This window comes from Martes martes, assembly GCF_963455335.1.
Source record: "Martes martes genome assembly, chromosome: 7".
NCBI classification, from domain to species: Eukaryota; Metazoa; Chordata; class Mammalia; order Carnivora; family Mustelidae; genus Martes; species Martes martes.
In genome coordinates this window covers 117944625-117966321 of record NC_137894.1, presented here as the reverse complement: position 1 = coordinate 117966321, position 21697 = coordinate 117944625, and the positions used below count along the sequence as shown (strand labels likewise).

Sequence of the window (21697 nt, the reverse complement as noted above, 5' to 3'; positions counted from 1 at the left end):
GTGTGGTTTCTGGTGCAGCTACTCCACGCCGATGTAGCACAAACACTGCCACAAACCATACACAAATGAATGAGCCTGGCTGTGTCCAACAAAGCTTTAGCTATGGATACTGAAATTTGAATTTCATATAATTTTCATGTGCTGTGAATTTTTTTTATTTTTCCCAACTGTCTAACTTAGTAAAAACTATACTTAGCTCATGGGCTATACAAAAACAGGTAATAGGCCGGATTAGGCTCCAGGGCTGTAGTTTGCCAGCCCCTACTCTTGAATGTAACTAAGAGAGAGCAGAAACATTGCCTCTTGGGTTGGATAAATTTGTAGTTTAATAGTCAAATCACAAAATCATGCTTTATCCTGGAGGAGAGGGAAGTAGATGCACATCATGGGGAAATATTTTTGTATCAAGCTGCTATTTTTACTATATTATGTAAACTGAAAATTGAGTTGAAAAAACCTAGTGAATACCTAAAAACAATGGATACATTACCTAGTAGCTTTTTAGAGTCACAAAGCTATGGTCAAGATCAATAATAGAAAGTTATTCTTATGATCTGTTGATCTAATATGTGCAATAATTGGAGCGATATATAAAAATAATTAAAATTTTACTTTTAGGCAATACAATCTATTGAGTCACATTTAAGATTCATTTTTGCTCCCACCTTCACTCTTAGCAGCTGTTTGATACTGGCAGGTTAATGCCCACCAGGAAAAGGTAAGACATGTGAAGCGTTTACAGTGGTGTTGGCAAACTAAAAAGGTCAAAATATATTAGTTTTAAAAATAAACAAGTCTTATAGTTATTGCAGATAGGGTTCAGTACCATGACATTAAAATGATATATTTTTCATTAAAAGAATCCAAAATAGGCTCAAGTACTGATTACGCTATAAAAATTTGTACTAAACAATATAACTAAAACAGAAAATGATGAATTTTCCTTACCTGACATGTCTGCTAAATCACCTACAATGGAAAGCAGCAGAAAAATAATTATCCATAAATAACTTAAAAGCAAAATTTATAAAAATTCAATTATCACAAAATAATTTTTTACACAACATAAATCATAAAGCATTATATGCAAAATGAATTTTATTATGTTGCACTGAGTAAACTAACTGAAGCCATTCATTTCAATTATACATATTTATTTACATTTAATGTATATGACCATTCAATCTTTGGATACATCTTAGATTATAAAATGCTCTGTTAATAGACTGAAGTTTTAAAGTATCTCTCCTTGGCCCTGAGAGTCCAAGATTCTAGCTAAGGGGGAAAAAAAAGTTTGAATGTAACTGGCTAAAATACCACAAAAGCAAGTATTCCCCCTATGACCTATACAATTTTTAACCAAGAAAGCCATAAACATTTTAGACAGTGTTTTGTGTTTTGCAGGTATCATACAAGGTTGGCAGGCAAAGTAACTACTCACTCAATTTTCTTTGGGGTCAGAAGAGAAAAAGTTTCTCACTCTTTGGTCTTCTCTTAAGTCTATCTTATACTTCATTAGCCATCAGTAAAAAAAAAAAATGTATCTATTCTGTGGAAGGGTACGGTGAGGCAAGAAACAGGGCTGCACATATGATCTAAAATTCACCTCTGTACTGCCTGCACTCTGACTTGGAAGGACAGAGATGGGGAGATAATTAGCCATTCACATTTCCCTACAGTGCTACCTTTCAAAATAAAAGGAACGTGTACAAATACTGAATCATCAAGTTGTGCACCTGAAACTAACATAATGTTACATGTCAATTATATCTCAATAAAAAGGGGGAAAAAGAAAAGAGGGACAAATTTCATGAAAGATTTTGTGACCACAACATTTCTTAATCAAAAGAGAAAACCATAGCACTAATATATTAAGCAAAGCTGCTTAAAAGGGGGAAAGAAGGGGAAAGAAAAGAAGGAGCAAAGCTGGAAAATGGAAGAACCATACCTTCTAGAATTCTATTCACAGTATGCAAATTCCATTAACACAGAGATTTTGTTTTGGTAAGCTGCTTATATCCCCCACACAGAAAAATACCTTGTGCATGGTATATGCTCAGTAAGTTTGTTGAATAAATGAATTTAGCTCGATAAAAATTAACTGAATAACTAGATGCCCAGAGGCATGAAACTAGACTTTCATGACCCAAATGGTAACATGATCTTATTTTCTGTGCAGAGTAAGACTTGAATTTTTAAAAATTTAGTGCAAAAAGGGCTCAAAGATTAGGGTTAGGGTTAGATTAGAACCCTTTGTATGTAAAGCATGAAGTATCAGTCTACTTCTTGTTAAAAATAGAAAAATTTACAGAAAGGAGGAATACTAAAGTGGTGTAACTGTAGAACTAAGCAACCCAGAGATCAAGCTGCTGACTGATCAATTTAGTACCTGTACGAAAAATGAAGATATAAAAAGCATAAATTATCCTATCCAAAAGAAAAAGACACCTGGAAAGCTGGTTTAGCAACTGAAGCCCACCACGATCCGACAATCCCAATGACATCAATCGTTTTTACAAAGTACACCAGAGTATAAAATTCTGATTGACCAAAACTATTATGTAATATTCATAGTGATCACTGATTGGTAGATATGTTCTCAACAGACCTGCTATCTTCTCATCGTTTTGCTTATAGAATGATATCCTTTGAGTTTTTTAAAGAGTTAAAAGAAGACAGCAAGACAGGTGGTTTTAAAACAGCTGACAACTTAGATCAATGCCAAAGAAGAGAAAGGAGGGAGGATTTACCAGCATGGTCACATGGCTTCTCTCTTCTTTCTAGCTCAACCCCAGCTACCCCAGACATCGTGGCCCTGTCAGTCTAGTTACTTCTTGGCTCCCCTTATTTACCACTTTCTCCTCAAATTCTTCCTTTCTGCTTACTATGCTATATTATACCTTTTTGATGATCAGAAATTTCTATTAAAGGACTAAATCCAACTATGCCAATCACCATAAAATAGTTTATTAATTCTGAACTGTCTGCACCAACTGAGATAACCAAAGTAAGAGGAAGGTACCTGGAAGCAAATAATATGGTAAAACTAGGTGTGTGTTTTATATACAAATAGCAGTTTTGAACAATACACAAATAAATTTTACTTTTTTTTTCCCTCTAGGATATTGAATTAATTTGAACAATACAATTACTTAAAGTTGTTTCTTTTTAAAGTATAGAAACATACCTACTTGGCCAGTTGCCACTATGTTGATAAATTTGGGATGCTGATTTACAGTGAGGCACAGTATATCATCATTATGTTCCTGATAAAAACTCTGAGTCCCTATTAAAAAAAGAATTTGAGAATTAAAACTGAAAATTTAAGGTAGAACAGCCTAATGCATTTATCCAGAACAATGAACTGCTCTGTTTAATGTACTTAATACATATTTTTTGACACTGAATATACATATGTCATCATGAAGACAAAAAAATGATTCAGAAGTCTTTAATTGGATAGAGTCCTGAAAGGCATAAACCATGTAACACAAGGCTAAAGACATTAAGTGCCAAAAGAGTGTTAAAGATCCAAAGGCTACGGGAATTATTCTTATTGTGGGCATATGGCACTCTTGGACTGACATGACACACTTTGTAAATGTGAAGGTGGGTGGGGAAGGGCATTTCAGGTACAGAAATACTTTAAGCAAAGGTATAAAGACCAGAAAGTATTAAGTATGCATATATATGGCTCATTTGGTTGAAGTGTAAGGTCAAGAAGAAATTTGAGAAATGTGGCTGGAAGGGCAAATTGAAAATAGAATGATAGAGGACTTTGAATGCCAGCCTATGAATTTTGTATTTATCCTGTAGTCAGTGGTACTCAAGAAGTTTGATCAAAGAAGTCATGTGATTTATCTAGTAGCATTGATAGTGAAGAGACCTTAGACATGATCATAAGTAAAGGTAGACAGGACATAGGACATTATGTCCTTAGACAGGACATAATAAAGGTAGGTTTGTGTAAGTACAGTGGAGAGGTGGGAAATGAGGTCAGGATGATAGGTTGTAGGTCAGGTCCAGATTACAGAGAGCCATCAACCCTAGGTCCTCCAAAAAGCAAAGCAATTAAAAAAAAAATATATATATATATATATACACACACACACACACAAAACACACACATACATACATTTATATATATATATATATATATATATATATATATATATATATATATATATTTATATATATAGCATTTACCAGATCTAATAGTTTAAAACTTCCCTTCAAAGTGAAATGTACTTCATATTTCCCAGGGCTAAGAGTTGAGTGACAACAAACCAGCAATTATATGTGCTGTTGGCTAAGTTTGAAGAAGATCAGCTAATGGATCAAAACTTCCTGGACTGGAAACAGAGCAATATACTCCAAATGGAGAGGACAAATAATGACAAGTGGAGAGATGCCTAGCCTCCCTTCTGCTCTTTCTCTCTCTCTCCACTCCATCAATAAAAAGGTGATTAATTAGAAATCAGAAAATTAAAAATAAAGAAAATTACAAGTATAAACATGAAATTGTATTTACATATTCCTTTCTAGACCATCTCTTCTTATTCTCTATTCTCCCTGAAGGATATGTGAAGCCTCAAAGAGGATCATCCAAGTATTTTTTAAAATGACCCAAATTATTAAACTGAAAATCACCACTGATTTGTGTGTGATCTTAGTGAATCCTTTTTTTTTTTAGGAAACCAAAACAGGACTATCATATTAATGATTAATACAGAATAGGCATGGGGGTTTAAGACTCACATAATCCATTTTTTACTTCTTCAGAGTGAAGCTATCAGAGGAAAAAGCCAGAAATGTTTGAACTAAATAATCTCTATTTTTGCTTCCAACTTTAGACTTTATGAAGTTTATAATTACATGTAAGAAAACAATTCAAAATTAAATAGTGAATGTCACTAGTAGGATTATACATCATTGGTCAACAAATGATAAGAGAATGTTATTTGCTTTTCAACAATCCAATCAGTTAAATAAACATCAAGAAATATTTTCTCACTATGAATCAAACAAAGCATCATCACAGAAGAGCCACAGGGAAACAGCTTTCTTAGTATCTTCCTTGGCTTTTCAAGTCCTCAGTGAAAACACTGCTCTCTTCACCCTACTCCCCAGCAATCACTCCCCGAACATGCTACTTTTAATCACTACCTAGAAGAGATAACCACTAAACCATCCATTTTCATGCTAAAGTTTGGCAGAAATAAAGTTACAAATGGTTTCATTATAAAACATGGTTTCAATGTATAGTAAACCTACACTTCTAATAGAGAGCCACGAGTACTTTGCATTATGATGTCTTTTTCTGCTGTGTTGTATGTTCTTAAGACTGTAAATTTGGTTATTTGAAATATTACTGGAAAATTCAATAGTATGAAATACATTCTGGACTTAAGTGATTTAATTATTTATAGCTTTAACAAAGAAATGTAAGACTATAAATAACAAAATTCTAAAGTAAAAAACAGTGGGAGATGGAGAATCAGAGATTCCTACCTGTAGCTACATTGTGCAGAATTCCAACGGATGCAGTGTGATAAATTATATCATCACCGTCATTTAGATAGTGAACATTATTCCTACAGTCTCTTCCTCGATAGCCAAAAACAAGCTCCAACACAAGGTCCTATAACAGCAATAAAACCATTTTACAATTCCTTATCTCTAAACGTTCACCATTATTTTTATATATAGTACTGGTATCTTCAGTCAAAATGGGGGATGTGTTTTGATGTTTTACAAACTTTGAACACAAAATTAAGGAGACAAACTTCTCCATAATGTACATTGGGCAGCTGAAACACACACACTATACTTTTCTACAGAGTTATAAAAATGGAAAAGAGAATCATAAGGTCATTTGGCTTCAAGAATGTTAGTTGTTGAGAGTTCATGTGTTGGGGAGCCTGGATGGCTCAGATGGTTTAGCATCTGCCTTCAGCTCAGGTCATTATCCCTGGGTCCCAGGATAGAGCCCCATGTCGGAGATCCCAGCTCAGCTGGGAGTCTGCTTCTGCCTTTCTCACTGTTTGTGCTCTTTCTTTCTCTCAAATGGATAAATAAAACCTTAAAAAAAAAGTTTATGTGTTAAACACTAAGATACTTCTTGTGTCCAAAAGAATTATTATTTTGATTTGCATTATTAATAAAAATATGTAATCTGCATATATAACTCAGGATACATTATGTCCAAGTGCTGTACATTTGAGAAGCCAAAAAGTGCATCAGCGTTGGTACAGAAAACTAAGTATACCATCTCTGATAACTTACACTAAAGTTCTAGCAGGTAATTCTGCCACTGAAAGTATCCCTTTTCTCTGACCTTATGGGCTTCCCGGGGTAATGAATACAACAATCACTGTCCCACAGATTTAGGCCTCATTTTTTACCTGATTTAGCATTTTGCTTGTGGCTGCTGATACGAGAAATAAGTGCCTGGAAGAACTTTCTTGCTCAATTATTATGGTAAGTTTCTTTGTTTGAAAGTAGAGCCTTCATTGAACTCTATGGTGAACAGATCTCATGGTGTGTAAACTTTGGCTTATAAATTCAAACCACTAAGCATAAGATACTGCCAAGGGACCTGCACTCTATAAGCCATAGATCTTCACATATATTTATACTTACAGGTTGCCTGAGAGTTCAATTCAGGGTATTATTCACAGAAAACTTAAAAAAAAAGATTAATACAAAATAAAAAGAAACAAAGGATATCAATCCAAAATTCAGACTTGACAATTAAGCTATCAGAATTTTATGACTCAACAAAAAAGATCACTCAGGGGCAACTGTCTGGCTCAGTCGGTAGAGCATGTGACTCGATCTTGGGGTTCAAGTCCCACATGGCTATACATATTACTTAAAAACAAAATCTTAAAAAAAGATGATTCAATATGTTTATTTTCATAAAACATAATGATAAGATTTGGCTGTCTTACAGGAAGGGAATGGAATGAATTCTGAATCCATCTTAAAGCAGAACACTGGGGAGGGGGTTCTCCTTACCTCTATTGGTCTCTTTTTCTTGCCAACATTGTTTGTCTGGAGTTTTTCTGGCCTTGGTGGGGCTCTGCTCACGGGGGGCCTGAAATAGGAAAGTGGAAATGAGGAGAGGCATCTATCATCGGGTGCCTTCACTGAGCATCCCTCACCTGCCCACTGGATAGAGATGTCTGACACACCTTCACAAAAATGAACCCAATCTGTGTTTCTCACTAGACCGTGCTCTCTTTATCTTGATATCTTCTAAAGCCAGAAGGTGGAAAGAAGACATTAGAACTTTTTTCATTTTATTTTAACTTCTTTGGTGTATGTTTCATAATGTAAATAACACATTAGCCAACAGCAGACTGTTGATAGATAAATATACAAATGTTAATTTAACATACTCAGAAACTTCTTGATGGGGTGCATTATTACAAAGCCTGGATTACTGCTCTAAAATGTCTACCACAGTATCTTGCACATGGTAGGTATTCGACACATTCTTCTTGAATTTGGAAAATATTTCTATGAACTTTCTATACTGTTGAAAACATAAATTACATCTGAATTCAAATTTGTACTCATGACTTGCTCCTCCAGGTCCTTTATCTTCCCTTCTCCCTGAAGTCTCTAGTGAAGTCAAGTTAAGCAAATATTTTACAGTTACATAGCATTATAAACCATGAACACTCTGTAAAAGGTAATTATATTACTTACTATTGCCTTCAACTCCTCCTCTTCTTCTCTATTCTATTTACTAAACATTCATCAACTTCACCTAGAGAATAGCTCTCACATCTAGCCTCCTCTTCTCTGTTTCCACTACCAGTTCAGGATCTATTTATAATGTCCCATTAGGTGTACAGAGTTCCCATTTTGAATCATTTAAATGAGGAGGCTCTAAAATGCCTAGGAATAAGCTCAACCAAACAGGTGACGGACTCTGAAAACTATAAAACACTGATGAGAGAAACTGAAGATGACACAAACAAGTGGAAAGACATTCCATATTCATGGAAAGTATTAATATTGTTAAAATGTCCGCGCTACCCAAAGCAATCCAGAGATTCAATGCAATTCCTACCAAATACCAACAGCACTTTCCACAAAACTAGAATAGTACCAAAATTTGCATGGAAACACAGAAGACCCCAAGTAGCCAAAGCAATCTTGAGAAAGAAAAACAAACCTGGAGGTATCACAATTACAGATTTCAAGCTATATTATAAAGACACAGTAATCAAAACAATAGGGTACTGGCACAAAAACAGACACCTAGATCATTGGGACAGGATAAAGAACCCTGAAATAAACCTATGGTTATATAGTCAATTAATCTATAACAAAGGAGGCAAGAATATACAATGGAGGAAAAGACAGTTTTTCAATCAATCAATGATTTCAATCAATGATGCTGGGGAAACTAGCCAGTTACATGTAAAAGAACTGGACCAATTTTCAACCAATGCTTTGCCACGAACCATAGCAACATTTTTCTAGGTATGTCTCCTAAGGCAAGGGAAACAAAAGCAAAAATAAACTTTGGGACTACACCAAAATAAAAGGCTTTTGCACAGCAAAAGGAACCATCTACAAAACAAAAAAGACAACTTACTGAATGGGAGAAGTCATTTGCAAATGCTATATCTGACAAGGGGTTAATATCTAAAATATATAAAGAGTTTATACAACTCAATACCAAAAATAAAAACAAAGAACAAAAATCCAATCCAATTAAAAAACAGAGGCCCTGAATAAACATCTTTCCAAACACAACATACAGATGGCCAATAGACACATAAAAAAATGTCCAACATCACTAATCAGTAGGCAAATACAAATCAAAACCCCAGTAAGACATCACCTTACACCTGTTAGAATGGCTCAAGTGAAAAAGACAAGAAATAATAAATGTTGGTGAGGATATGGAAAAAAAGGAATCCTTGGATACTGTTGATAGAAATGTCAAATGAGTACAGGCACTTGGGGAGAGAGTATGGAGGGTCCTCAAAGAACTAAAAATAGAAATACCATACAATCCAACAATTCCACTATTGCATATTTAATGCTCTCTAAAAATGAATACAATAATTCAAAAAGATAATATGAACCCCTATATTTACTGCAGCATTGTTTACAATAGCCAAGATATGGAAGCAACCTGTGTCCAGTGATAGACAACTGGATAAGGAACACACACACACACACACACACACACAACTATTACACGGCCATTAAAAATGATGAGATCTCACCATTTGTGACAGTGCAGACGGACCAAGAGGGTATTACACTAAGTGAAATAAGTCAGACTAAGAAAGAAAAATACCATATGATTTCACTCATGTGTGGAATATTTAAAAAAAATGAGTCAACGAACAAAAAGAAGAATCAGACCTATAAGTAAGAGAACAAACTGATGGTTGCCAGAGAGGAGGGGTAGAGATGGGCAAAATAGGTGAAGGGTAATGGGAAATACAGGTTTCCAGTTATGGAATAAGTGACAGTAACAAAAGACATAACATAAGGAATATAGCAAATGATATTGTAATAGCATTGTATGGGGACAGATGGTAACTATACTTGTAGTGAGCAGAGCATAATGTATAAACTTGCCAAATCACTATGTTGCATACCTGAAACTAAAGTAACTTTGTGTGCCAACTACACTCAAAAAAAAAGTGAATGAAGTGCTCAATCTTGAATACGCAATATAAAAGAAGTGAATACATTCATACATGACATGTAGTAGTATATAGAAGCAAATAACCATGACTGGTGACTTAAAAATTATCATGGACTTATAAGAATATATAAAGAACTCTTTAAATTATTATAGAAAGCTTGGTTTCAAAACTTTTTTATACATTTTAATGTCTATAAGTAATATAATTTGATTTATAATATTTAACATTTAAAAATGCTTCTCTTAGGGCCTATTTATTTATTTAGAGGGAGGAAACCTCAAGCAGGCTCCACACACACTCTGACGTGGGACTTGATCTCATGACCCTGAGATCATGACCTGAGCTGAAATCAAGGGTCGGTCTCTTAACATACTGAGCCACCCAGGTGCCCCTCCTTAGGACCTTTTTAAAGAATGATAGCAGCCTTGGTCAGTTTTTTTTGTGAACTTCATTCATTGTTATTGTCTGACAGCTTTAACTGTAACCCAAACAACAAACAGGTTAATTTTTATCCATGCAAACCTGTACAACAGTAAGTATATTTTAATTTTCTAAAGATAACTTCTATAATATATTTTTGTTTAAAGTTACACAACTATTAAATTATACAAGTTGAACAAATAAAGTTTTGGTAAAGCAATTACTTATGTAGCAGAAATCCAATAATTAAGATGTTATTTGTTTCAGTGATACTGATTTCAATGGAGAAAAATGTGGAAAACTGTGAACAGAGGTAAAGAACACCAAGTAACACAGCTCATTAATGGTAAAATGAAAGATAATAAAAATACAAAATTTGGTCTCATAAAGTATAACAAAGAGAATTACCTGGAACCTCTTTTTAGCAGCAGATAAAAAAGGGAAAAGATTACAACACAGATTTGAATTTAAAACACTAGTAAAATACTTCTGTAATAAAATATTTTTACAAGTTTAATGCAGGTAAAACATACTGCATATATTAAGGGCTGTTGTTTTTATTTATTACTGCATAGAAAGCTAAAGTTACTCCATTAATGGCAAGCAAATCAAAAGAAGGTGAAAAAAGAAAAATAAGAATTGAACATGTTCTAGTTGTAAACTTTAAATCTTACTGTTTTATTTTTCTACAGTGCACTCTGAATTTCAAACAAAATACTGAAGCTTATCTTTGTTCTTTTTTTTTTTAAGATTTTATTTATTTATTTGACACAGAGAGAGAGATCACAAGCAGGTAGAGAGGCAGGTGGAGAGAGAACGGAAGTAGGCTTCCCACTGAGCAGAGAGCCTGATGCAGGGCTCGATACCAGGACCCTGGGACCATGACCTGAGCCAAAGGCAGAGACTTAACCCACTGAGCCACCCAGGCGCCCTGCTTACCTTTGTTCTTAAGAGTGGGAGTGAAAGTGGTAAAAACTTAAAAAGTTGGTCATACTGGAGATGCTATTAAGGAAACTGTCTAAGGAGGGGAAGCAACCCCTTCTCTGACCCAAGAGGGTTTCTCAGTCAGCCAGGCAAAGTGAGTCACTCAAGATCATGCCAGCTTTGCGATTTTGCTAGTAAAGGAGGTAACTTAAAAGAATCCCTTTAAAAATATAATGACCAAAAGAGAATTGGAAGAGATCACGAAAGTTATTTTGACCACCCTCTACTGAAACCAGGAGCTTGTCTTTTTTTTTTTTTTAAAGATTTTATTTATTTATTTGACAGAGAGACAGCAAGAGAGGGAACACAAGCAAGGGGAGTGGGAGAAGGAGAAGCAGGCTTCTGGCTGAGCAGGGAGCCCAATGTGGGGCTCAGTCCCAGGACCCTGGGATCAAGACCTGAGCCGAAGGCAGACTCTTAACCGCTGAGCCATCCAGGCGCCCCAGGAGTTGTCTTTACACTTCTAGAAACATCCCTTTGTAGCACTGATGACAAATGGTCATCTAAACTCTCATGAAAACTGCTTATGAAAGGGAGGTCAATTTGCAACAACATGGATGGAACTAGAGTGTATTAAGCTGAGCGTAATAATTCAATCAGAGAAAGATAATTATCATATGATCTCCCTGATAATGAAGAATTTGAGAGGCAAAGTGGGGAGTTTGGGGGGTAGAGAAAGAAAAAATGAGACAAGATGGAATTAGGAGGGAGACAAACCGTAAGAGACTCTTAATCTCACAAACTGAGGGTTGCTGGGGGGAGAGGGGTATGGAGAGGGTGGTTGGGTTATGGACATTGGGGAGGGTATGTGATATGACGAGTGCTGTGAAATGTGTAAGCCTGACGATTCACAGACCTGTACCCCTGGGGCAAATAATATATTATATGTTAATAAAAATAATTTCAAATAAATAAATAAAATAAAAAATTTTTAGAAGGGAGGTCACTGCTCCATAAAAGTCACTCACATCCAAGACAACAATTATATCTCCACTTAGCTTTGTTTTCAAACAAGTGACTTCCACTCTAAGTTGTCAATGTCCCTTTAAAATGCAGAGAACAGTCCTGAATAAGCTACTTCAGATCTAAGGCTAGATTCTGAATGCTTTATTTGTTAAAATAGTCTAAGATATGTGGGCCTTTTTAGAAGTTACATAACACTCAAGTCTCCTATCTTTTTATATATCACTCCTGTTTAAAACAAATAATGAATTTCTGCTGTCCACCAAATAAATTAAGGAGTGCCTTATATCTGAGTTTCTGTACAATCTGTTCTCATATCTAGTTTTTCATCCTTATTTCCCAGCATTTACCTATTTGTATTTATTTTTACTTCTAAAACACTTTTTCCACACTGTCCTGTTTCAGAAACTGCCTGAGGACATGTTCATCTCACTAAAGCTAGTTGTGAAAGTGTCCCACAGAGCCCTTTTATGCACATATCATTTTATTACACATACAAATATCATCATTGCCCTATGTTAATTTTTTAAATGAATGTATAATATACATTAAATGAAGCTAAAAGGCTTATAAACTGCATATTTTTTCACTGATAAATATGTGTGGCTAACTATTTTTGTAAACCTCTGAAACTTACGGAATAACTAAAAACACTTTGGAGTTTGTTGTAAAACTAAATGATCATAATGAAAAACCTCAGCAGCAGCCACATACTACACATGTAAATGCAACTATTCTGGAGGACTTATTTCACTTTTTAATTTCTTCTTAATAAATATAGTTCCATGTTTTATAGGGAAAAAAATCAACACCTTAAAATACAATAAAGATCAAAACAGAAGAATAATGGAATAAAATATTTTATTTAATAAAACTTACCTTACTACCCCCTGCCTTTGAAAGGAACAAGGGAAAAAAAGAAACACCAATGATGAATAATTGATGATTAAAATGCAGCAGTGAAGTACACAGAATAGGAAACAGCAACAGAATTCAAAGGAAATACCAAAATGCCCATTATGCTCCACTGTTCTGAATATTTTTACTAAAAAATACTGGAATTTTGATTGACAACTACTTTAAAGATATAAGGTTTGCTACAAAAAGAAAAACATAAAAGTATTATAGTCATTTAGGAAAAAGGCCCCATGAAAGTGTCAACCAAGTAGAGTAGTTACCAATTTCACCTGTGGCTGTCTGACAAATATTTGTTTTCACTGTTTATAAAATGTTGTTTCATATTTGATAGCAACATTTAATTTAAAATATAAAAACATTTATGTAGACTATAATATCTCCTTACAAATATAAACAAAGTTGGTTAGAAGAAGTATCTTCATTTTTTTGATTCTCTCATTTTATGAAAATGAGGACTCCCAACTCTGAGTCATTTTGGACTCTGGCCCCAGCATTTTCTTTTCATTCATTCATTCTTCTTCTTCTTTTTTTTTTCTTTTGGCCTCAGCATTTTCAAAAGAATTCAGCAGAGTTGAAATTGTAAAATAAGCTGAGAACTAATGCAAAATAATTTCAAAATAATTTGGAAAATCTTAGTGTAAAAAATGCAAGCTAACAGCAAAGATTATGAGAGCATCAAGCATTTTTTCATGAGCAGAAAAATACTTCCATATGTCAGAATTTGGGTCACTTCGTTAATAAAGGAGGAATTTTAAGTGTTTTACCATAAATGACAGCTTATAGATTAAAATTTGGTCATATTTTCTGATATACCTAATTTATCTGATATTTTTCTTAAAAAATAAATAAATGAAAAAATTCACAGGAATGTCTAGAGTTCCTTTCTCCCTATAGTACAGTTTCAGTTTTCATTACCTGTGAGATATAATTTAAGTAATTTTAAGCACTATACTATGCTCATTAGGAACATCCACATTTGCAATCTTATATATGTGTATTTCTCTGAATAATATATAGATATTGTTCACTACTTTATGGATATTTAATTTCAGAAAATGTTTCAGTTTATTTTCCTCAGGTGACACTGTATTTCATTTGCAGGGAGGGGTGGTAAAGACTTACTACCTAGCTTCTTTATATACATTTTATTTCATTTTATAAAATACTCCATAAGTTAGTGATTGTAAGGCTCATTAACCTCTAAGGAAACAGAGGCTTAAAGGCAACAAATAGTTTTTCAAGGTGACACAAGAGCAAAATGAGAAAAATTAGTATTTTAACCCATTTGTCTGACTCTAAAAACCATGTCTTTTGCACTGTAAGATACTGCCCCCTCACCAGATCACTTCAACCTTGAATCTTGATATTTAGATTATGGTATGCTCAGCTTTCTTAAAACATCTAATTTACTTTATGGGTTTTTAAAAAAATATTTATTTTATTTTTAGAAAGATTTTATTTATTTGTCAGAAAGAGAGCGAGCTCACAAGCAGGGGGAGCGGCAGGCAGAGGGAGAGGGAAAAGCAGACTCCCCGCTGAGCAAGGAGTCTGATGCGGGGCTGCATCCCAGGACTCTGGGATCATGACCTGAGCTGAAGGCAGACGCTTAATTAACTGAGCCACGCAGGTGTCCCAAAACATATCTCTAATTTAATACTCTCTTAATAGTGATGAGAAAATGAGTATTTACCCTCTACCCCCCATCCGTAAAGGTGACATCAGTGCTATTATTTGGGCACTCATCAGCAAGTGGGCACCTAGAAGAAGGAGCTGTGGAGACATCATGACTCAACAGTCCCCCTAGAACTCTCATGGGAACATGTGTGGCTAGTCTTTTCAGAGACCCTCTAGATTCCCCTTTTCCACCAGGAACATGCACCTCATCCTTCCAATTTCATCCTTCCTCCTGAATGTTAAGCCCGTAGTGCAAACTCCAACCACTCTGCCAGTGCTTTCTTGTACTGTCATCCTTATCTAGCTGAGCCCCATGCATCGTTCACTCAAATTTTCCACAAATTCTGTTCAATGTGAGTAAATTCCCTTTCATTTTTAACTTTTCCCTCAAATATTCTTACCAACTTATCATAACAAAGTTCTCCTCAGCACGTCTTTAGACAGAAGAGGTCACTGCTGTTCCCACCTTTCACTCCTTCTTGGCTCCTCACTGCAGTTTCTGGATAATTTTTCCTTTATCATTTCTTAAAAACTCTACGCTTCTGAAGTCCATGTCATTCATTCACTGATTCATACACCTCTTCACTGTCCTCCATACTCCCAAATAATTTTAAAAGCAACCCGTGATGTTCACAATTCCTCTCTTAAGCGTCATCTAACTCAGAGGCTTTATTAAAAAGTTCTCTCTCCTTATAAAATTGCTGTGGGCATAGCTTTTATTACTGATGTGCTGCTATTAGACAAAGACCAGTAATTCCCATTCTCTAAAGGGAAGCTATACTTCAATTTGCCTCTTGGAAAAATCTTTATTTTTTTTTAAAGATTTTATTTGACAGAGAGCATGAGAGAGCACAAGCAGAGCGGGCAGTAGAGGGAGAGGGAGAAGCAGGTTCCCCGTGGGGCAAGAACCCAATGCAGGGCTTGATCCCAGGAACTTGGGGCCATGACCTGAGCCGAAGGCAGATGCTTCACCATCTGAGCCACCCAGGCACTCCTGGAAAAATTTTTAAATAATGACATTCTATCCTTGATTAAAGGCACATGGATGAAAACGCCTTTCAAAATTCAATCCTATCTCTGCTCAGGTGCTTCCTAAAACATACTTGGTATTGGATTCAAATTTTATTATTTCCTACAACCCTCTCATATTTATTTATAAAAGTTAGCAAATAATATTCCTTTAATCATAGACACTTTGTATATTCCTTAAACTACTTGCAAGAGACAGTGTCATCCCCAAGAAGTATTTAAGGATAAACGTTTTCCAAGAGGTGCTGGGCGCTGGAGAATCCAAAAGTACCACTGCTACTTAGTTTTTACAAAAATTCATTCAGTTAAACGATCAATTCAATTTTAATGCCGATATAGTTTTCTTCATCTAGTTTTAAATTTGATTGTTACCTCTCATCAACTGAGGGTTCTTTTTGCTGCAAATGAGGCTTGACTCCAAACATTGGGCGAATATTTGTTGATAAGGCTCTAATGGTGTAACTGACTTCATTCTCCCTTGTAACGTCACTGTCATAGCCTGCCATCAAAACATAAGAATTATTCTCTAAGTTACAACTGAGGAGTTCTATTATGATCCTATAAATTGGATACAAGGATGCTCAACTGTATAAAATAAGCTAAATAGTGTCATAGCCAAATTATGAAATAATATAACAGCCAATAAAAAGATAGAGAATATTTATGATATGTAACAATGTTTTCAAAATATTACTAAGAGATAACAGCCTATAAAATACAAATTCAATATATCATTTTTGTTTAAAAATATTATGTGTATAAGTGCACATATCCCTATGGAAATGCCTCAATATGTTAACAGAAGTTACTTCTGAGTGGTAAATTATGGGTGCTATGTTTATTTTTATTGCAAAATGTATTTTAAATTTTTCTATAATGAGCTGGTATTATTTACATATTAGGAAAAGACAAAAATCATTTTAAAATATGAAGTTCAATACCATAAAAAATTTTTTAAAGATTTTATTTATTTGAGAGAGACAGAGCAAGCAGAGTTGGGGAGGAGGGGCAGAGGGAGAAGCAGACCCCCACTGAGCAGGGAGCTCGAGGTCCCTGGGATCATGCCCCGAGCTGAAGGCAGACACTTAACTAGCTGAGCTCCCCAGGTGCCCCACCATAAAACTTATTTTAACAGTACTTAAAGTAGAATCATCATACATTTGTAGATGAAGAATATTTAAGTCATCAATATATGCCAGTCTGTTATTTTTGAGGCATAAAACAAGTCTGGTGTTAAGCAGACCACAAAGACTAAAACCACAATTATTCAAACATTATCATTACTTGTTTAAGTTCTGTAGTTTAAATCAGTTGTGCTAAATTATTTGTACTTTTATTAAAATATTTTAAAATGACATACCCCCATCTTCTTCCGAATCTGTATCAGATTCTTCACTATCACAAGGCCTTTTTTCTTGATAGCCCTCCATTTCATTTGTCCATACCATTAAAGACATATCTGCACCTCCTAAGGTGACCAACATGCTATCATCGTAAGTCCAGCGAACATTTGTGACATGTGTACTATGGGCCACATACCTCTTAAATTTTCCAAATTTTCCCTAAAGATGAAAAAAAAATTCAGAGTCTTTGAGAAATGTTACTACTTGAAAATGGTCCTATCTTAAGGCATATTAAGGCATCTATACCATCTAGAAAGTTTCTGAACAATAAATGCTGTATGGGAACATATTCTTATCAATTAAGGTTCTGTCACTTAAGCGTATCTAAAACAGGGCTGTGTGGAATATTTCCTCAGGTGCCTGGGTTCTCTATGAGAAGTTTTAAACTTGTGTTTTCATTTCAATGGTGATCTAAAAATATAAAAGTGAGCAGCTACTTAAGAAATCATTATATGATTTCAGTGCCCCATTTCAAATTTATGTTTATGTTCATGCAAGGTTATAATATACAGTTGACCCTTGAACAACACGGGTTTGAACTGCAAGGGTCCACTTATATGCAGATTTTTTTTGATAAACACAGTATAGCACTGTAAATGCATTTTCTCTTCCATATTTTTAAAATAATATTTTTGCAATAACATTTTATTTTCTCTAGCTTATATTTTAAGAATACAGTATATAATACATACAACATACAAAATAGGTGTTGACTGTTTGTTATTGGTAAGGTTTCCAGTCAACACCAGATTATCAGTAAAGTTTTGGTGAGTCAACGGTTATACACGGATTTTTTACTTTGCAGGGGTCGGTATCCCTACCCCCACATTGTTCAAGGGTCAACTGTATATCTGAATCAGCAAAAATAATGAAAAAATAATGCATCTGGACCTGATACATGAATTTTATTTTTGTGCTAAATGAAAGCCTAATGTTTCCCAGTATCTTGAACAGAGGAAAGCACTAAGAGAATTCAATCATCACACAGTACACCACAGCATGGGCACATAGCACCCCAAAGAGTCTGTGCAGTCAAGTTTTAGCAAAATAACATCATTCATTACATGGAGTCAATGCTATTTTAATTTTATAGGTATTGTATTTATAGTATTTTGGATCTAATGGTTGAAACATTTTAAAATTTAAGGCGTAAATATAAAGAGTTTGTTTACTGTTAATGGTATGTATTTAATCAAGAGAATACCAAAATTATTTAAGTTAATATTAGGGATAAACGAAACGTTTCTTCTAAAAGGGATATTTATATTACTCAATACTGAGAAACACTGTACAGTACAACTTAAGGCATGGAATCATAAATTATAAGACTACTTCTAAATAAAAGTTATAAATATGTCAAAAATAGTATACATAATGCTAAACTCTTCATATTACATATGTAATATTTGTATTACAACAATAAATACTATGAAAGGGCATTAACTTAACCATTTTTATAATTATGATCATTAGGGGGGTTAAAGAAAAACACATACTTTAGCAGGATATCTAAATAACTTCACAAATCCCAAATCATCCCCAGTAGCTAGGACCATTTTGTCACTGGTGAGGCAAGAGGCAGTTATGTCTGTGACTTCTCCAATTACCGGCCAAATTCCCTCACAGCATAAACCAAGCACACTTGTCCATGATGCCCAACAAATTTTTTCTACCTAAAAAGAAAAAAAAAGGGGGCTGTAAGTGTGCAATATCTAAACCTTAAAAACTGACAACAAAAATCTGAATAATTTTTTAAAAGATTCTATTTATTTATTTGACAGAGGTCACAAGAGAGGCAGAGAGGCAGGCAGAGACGGGGGGGGGGGGGGGAGGGAGGAAGCAGGCTCCCTGCTGAGCAGAGAGCCTGATGCGGGGCTTGATCCCAGGACCCTGGGATCATGACCTAAGCTGAAGACAGAGACTCTAACCCACTGAGTCACCCAGGCATCCCTAAAATTAAAATTTTAGTAGAAACAGTTAAATTATTAGTTGCCCTCATTTTGTAGCTTCCCAAATCTGCTAATTCCTATAGAAAAAATTTAACATAACACTATTCAAGAAGTACTGTTTATGTGTTCTAGATGCTGAGCATTCAGTGATAATAAATAAGACAATTTCTGCTCTTAGAATAACCAATAGATCTGTACTTCATGTGAAAATTTCTAATATTTTAGAGGTTTGTTTTCCAATTAATCATTCCTGGATATTAAGAACTCTTTTTTTTTTTTAAGATTTTATTTATTCATTTAACAGACAGAGATCACAAGTAGGCAGAGAGGCAGGCAGAGAGAGAGGAGGAAGCAGGCTCCCCGCTGAGCAGAGAGCCCGATGTGGGGCTCGATCCCAGTTCTGGGATCATGAACTGAGCCGAAGGCAGAGGCTTTAACCCACTGAGCCACCCAGGTGCCCCTGGATATTAAGAACTTTTACATATATATATATTTTAAAGATTTTTATTTATTTGACAGAGATCACAAGTAGGCAGAGAGGCAGGCAGAGAGAGAAGGAGGGGAAGCAGGCTCCCTGCTGAGCAGAGAGCCCCATGTTGGGCTCGATCCCAGAACCCTGGGATCATGACCTGAGCAGAAGGCAGAAGCTTAACCCACTGAGCCACCCAGGCGCCCCAGAACTTTTACTTATATTATCTTTACTTACTTTATCTAACATTATTTCCTCATTAAGCTACTTTCATGTTAAATTTGTTTAGCTTCTCTTCCTTGGCCATGTCAAAAATTTTTGCTAATACTGTTAGTCACAAAATGAAACACATTTTTTTCTTTTTTCTTTTCATTAAACAGGAATTTGCCAACAAGCATCCTAGACATATAGGTTCCAAAAGATTTGACAGACATGCAGTGCTTCCATCTAAAACAGCATGTCTTCTATTTGCCTCGCATCCTCTGAGGAAAGTAACTGGACTAGAGCAGAGCTAGACGTAAAAGTTGATTTATTCCCCCCCCCCTTTTTTTTAGAGAGAGCATGTACACGCAAGTGCAAGTGAGGGCGGGGTGGGGGTGGTGAGTGGGGAGAGGAGAGAGACTCTCAAGCAGGCCCCACACTGGGCCTGACACAGGGCTCCATCTTACCACTTTGACATCAGGACCTAGGCCGAAATCAAGAGTCAGACGCTTAACCAACTAAGCCACCCAGGTGCTCCTGTTTTATTCCTTTTCTTAATACAGCATCTTTTCCTTTACTCATCTAATAGTCTGGGCCAGTAAAATAAACTCACAGAAGGAATAGCCATGATTTGAATAATGTGAGAACAGGTTTCATATGTAAATGATAGAAGGTGGGCATCAGTGTTCTAACCACTTAGTCATATCAACAATATTGCAAGCACTATTATCTTCCTACCTCCACACTGGGGATGGTTTGTTTTTTCCCTCTGGGAGCTTCAAAGAATAACTGTTCTTTAGCACCAGTGTTGACCTGTAAAAGCTTTCCTTAAAAAAAAAAATTAAAATATACACATATATAAAACATATCTATATAGTTAATGGAAAGTTTAACTTTTTAAAATACTTTCTTTCATGGCTTATTATGACATTTAAGTTGTTTTATAATCATAAAATTAAATTATTTCATTAATGTAAAATTAGAGTCAATCTCATTTAAAAGCATTCAGTGAACATTACATTAGTATTTTTTACCACCTTTCTCTCATTAAGTTCTTTTTAAATTCCAGTGTAGATAACATAGTGTTACATTAGTTTTAGGTGTGCAATACAGTGATTTGACAATTTTATGCAGTGCTCCTCATGTCAGTGCACTCTTCATCCCCTTTGCCTATTTCACCTGTCTTTCTATTGCCCCCCTTTTTAAAAAGTTCTATTTATTCATTTTAAGTAATCTCCACACCCAACGTGGATCTCAAACTCACAACACTGAGATCAAGAGTCACATGCTTTATCAACTGAGCCAGCCAGGCAACCCAGTATTTTACTATTTTTGGTGTAATTGTAAATGGGATCATTTTCTTAATTTCTCTTTCTGCTGCCTCATTATTACAGAAATGCAATGGATTTCTGTATATTGATTTTGTGTCCTATGACCTTACTGAATATGTTTATCAGTTCTAGTAGTTTTTGGTGGAGTCTTTAGGGTTTTCCATATATCGTATCCATGTCATCTGCCAAGAGTCAAGTTTTATTTCTTCCTTAGCAATTTGGATCACTTTTTTCCCTTTTACTTCTGTCATTGCTGTGGCTAGGACTTCTAATACTATGTTTAATAAAAGTGGCAAGAGTGGACATCCTTGTCTTGTTCTTGACCTTTCAGGGAAAGCTCCCAGTTTTTCACCATTAAATATGATCTTAGTTGGGGGTTTTCATATATGGTCTTTTATTATGTTGAGGTATGTTCCTTCTAAACTTACTCTGTTGAGGGTTTTCATCATGAATGGATATTGTACCTTATCAAATGCTTTTTCTGTATGTTTTGATCATAAGGTTTTTGTCTTTTCTCTTGTTAATGTGACATATCATGTTGATTCATCTGCGAATAATAAACCCTGCTTGCATCCTAGGATAAATTCCACATGATTGTGAGTGACTGTATTTATTGTTGGATTTGGTTTGCTAGTATTTTGTTGAGGATTACTGCATCTATGTTCATCAG

The 21697-nt window shown here is 35.0% G+C and overlaps 1 protein-coding gene across 1 annotated transcript in view; it reads right to left on the bottom strand.

The window, feature by feature from the left end:
* EML5 (EMAP like 5) overlaps positions 1-21697 on the bottom strand; it is a 170979-nt gene that overhangs the window by 20397 nt on the left and 128885 nt on the right. Inside the window, exons 24-31 of the mRNA XM_080807497.1 lie at positions 20435-20523; positions 18574-18750; positions 17035-17236; positions 16047-16173; positions 7021-7099; positions 5512-5641; positions 3188-3286; positions 949-969 (exon numbers count right to left, since the gene is read on the bottom strand). Of these exons, the coding sequence (XP_080663623.1) occupies positions 949-969; positions 3188-3286; positions 5512-5641; positions 7021-7099; positions 16047-16173; positions 17035-17236; positions 18574-18750; positions 20435-20523 (924 nt within the window). The remainder of the gene's footprint in view (positions 1-948; positions 970-3187; positions 3287-5511; positions 5642-7020; positions 7100-16046; positions 16174-17034; positions 17237-18573; positions 18751-20434; positions 20524-21697) is intronic.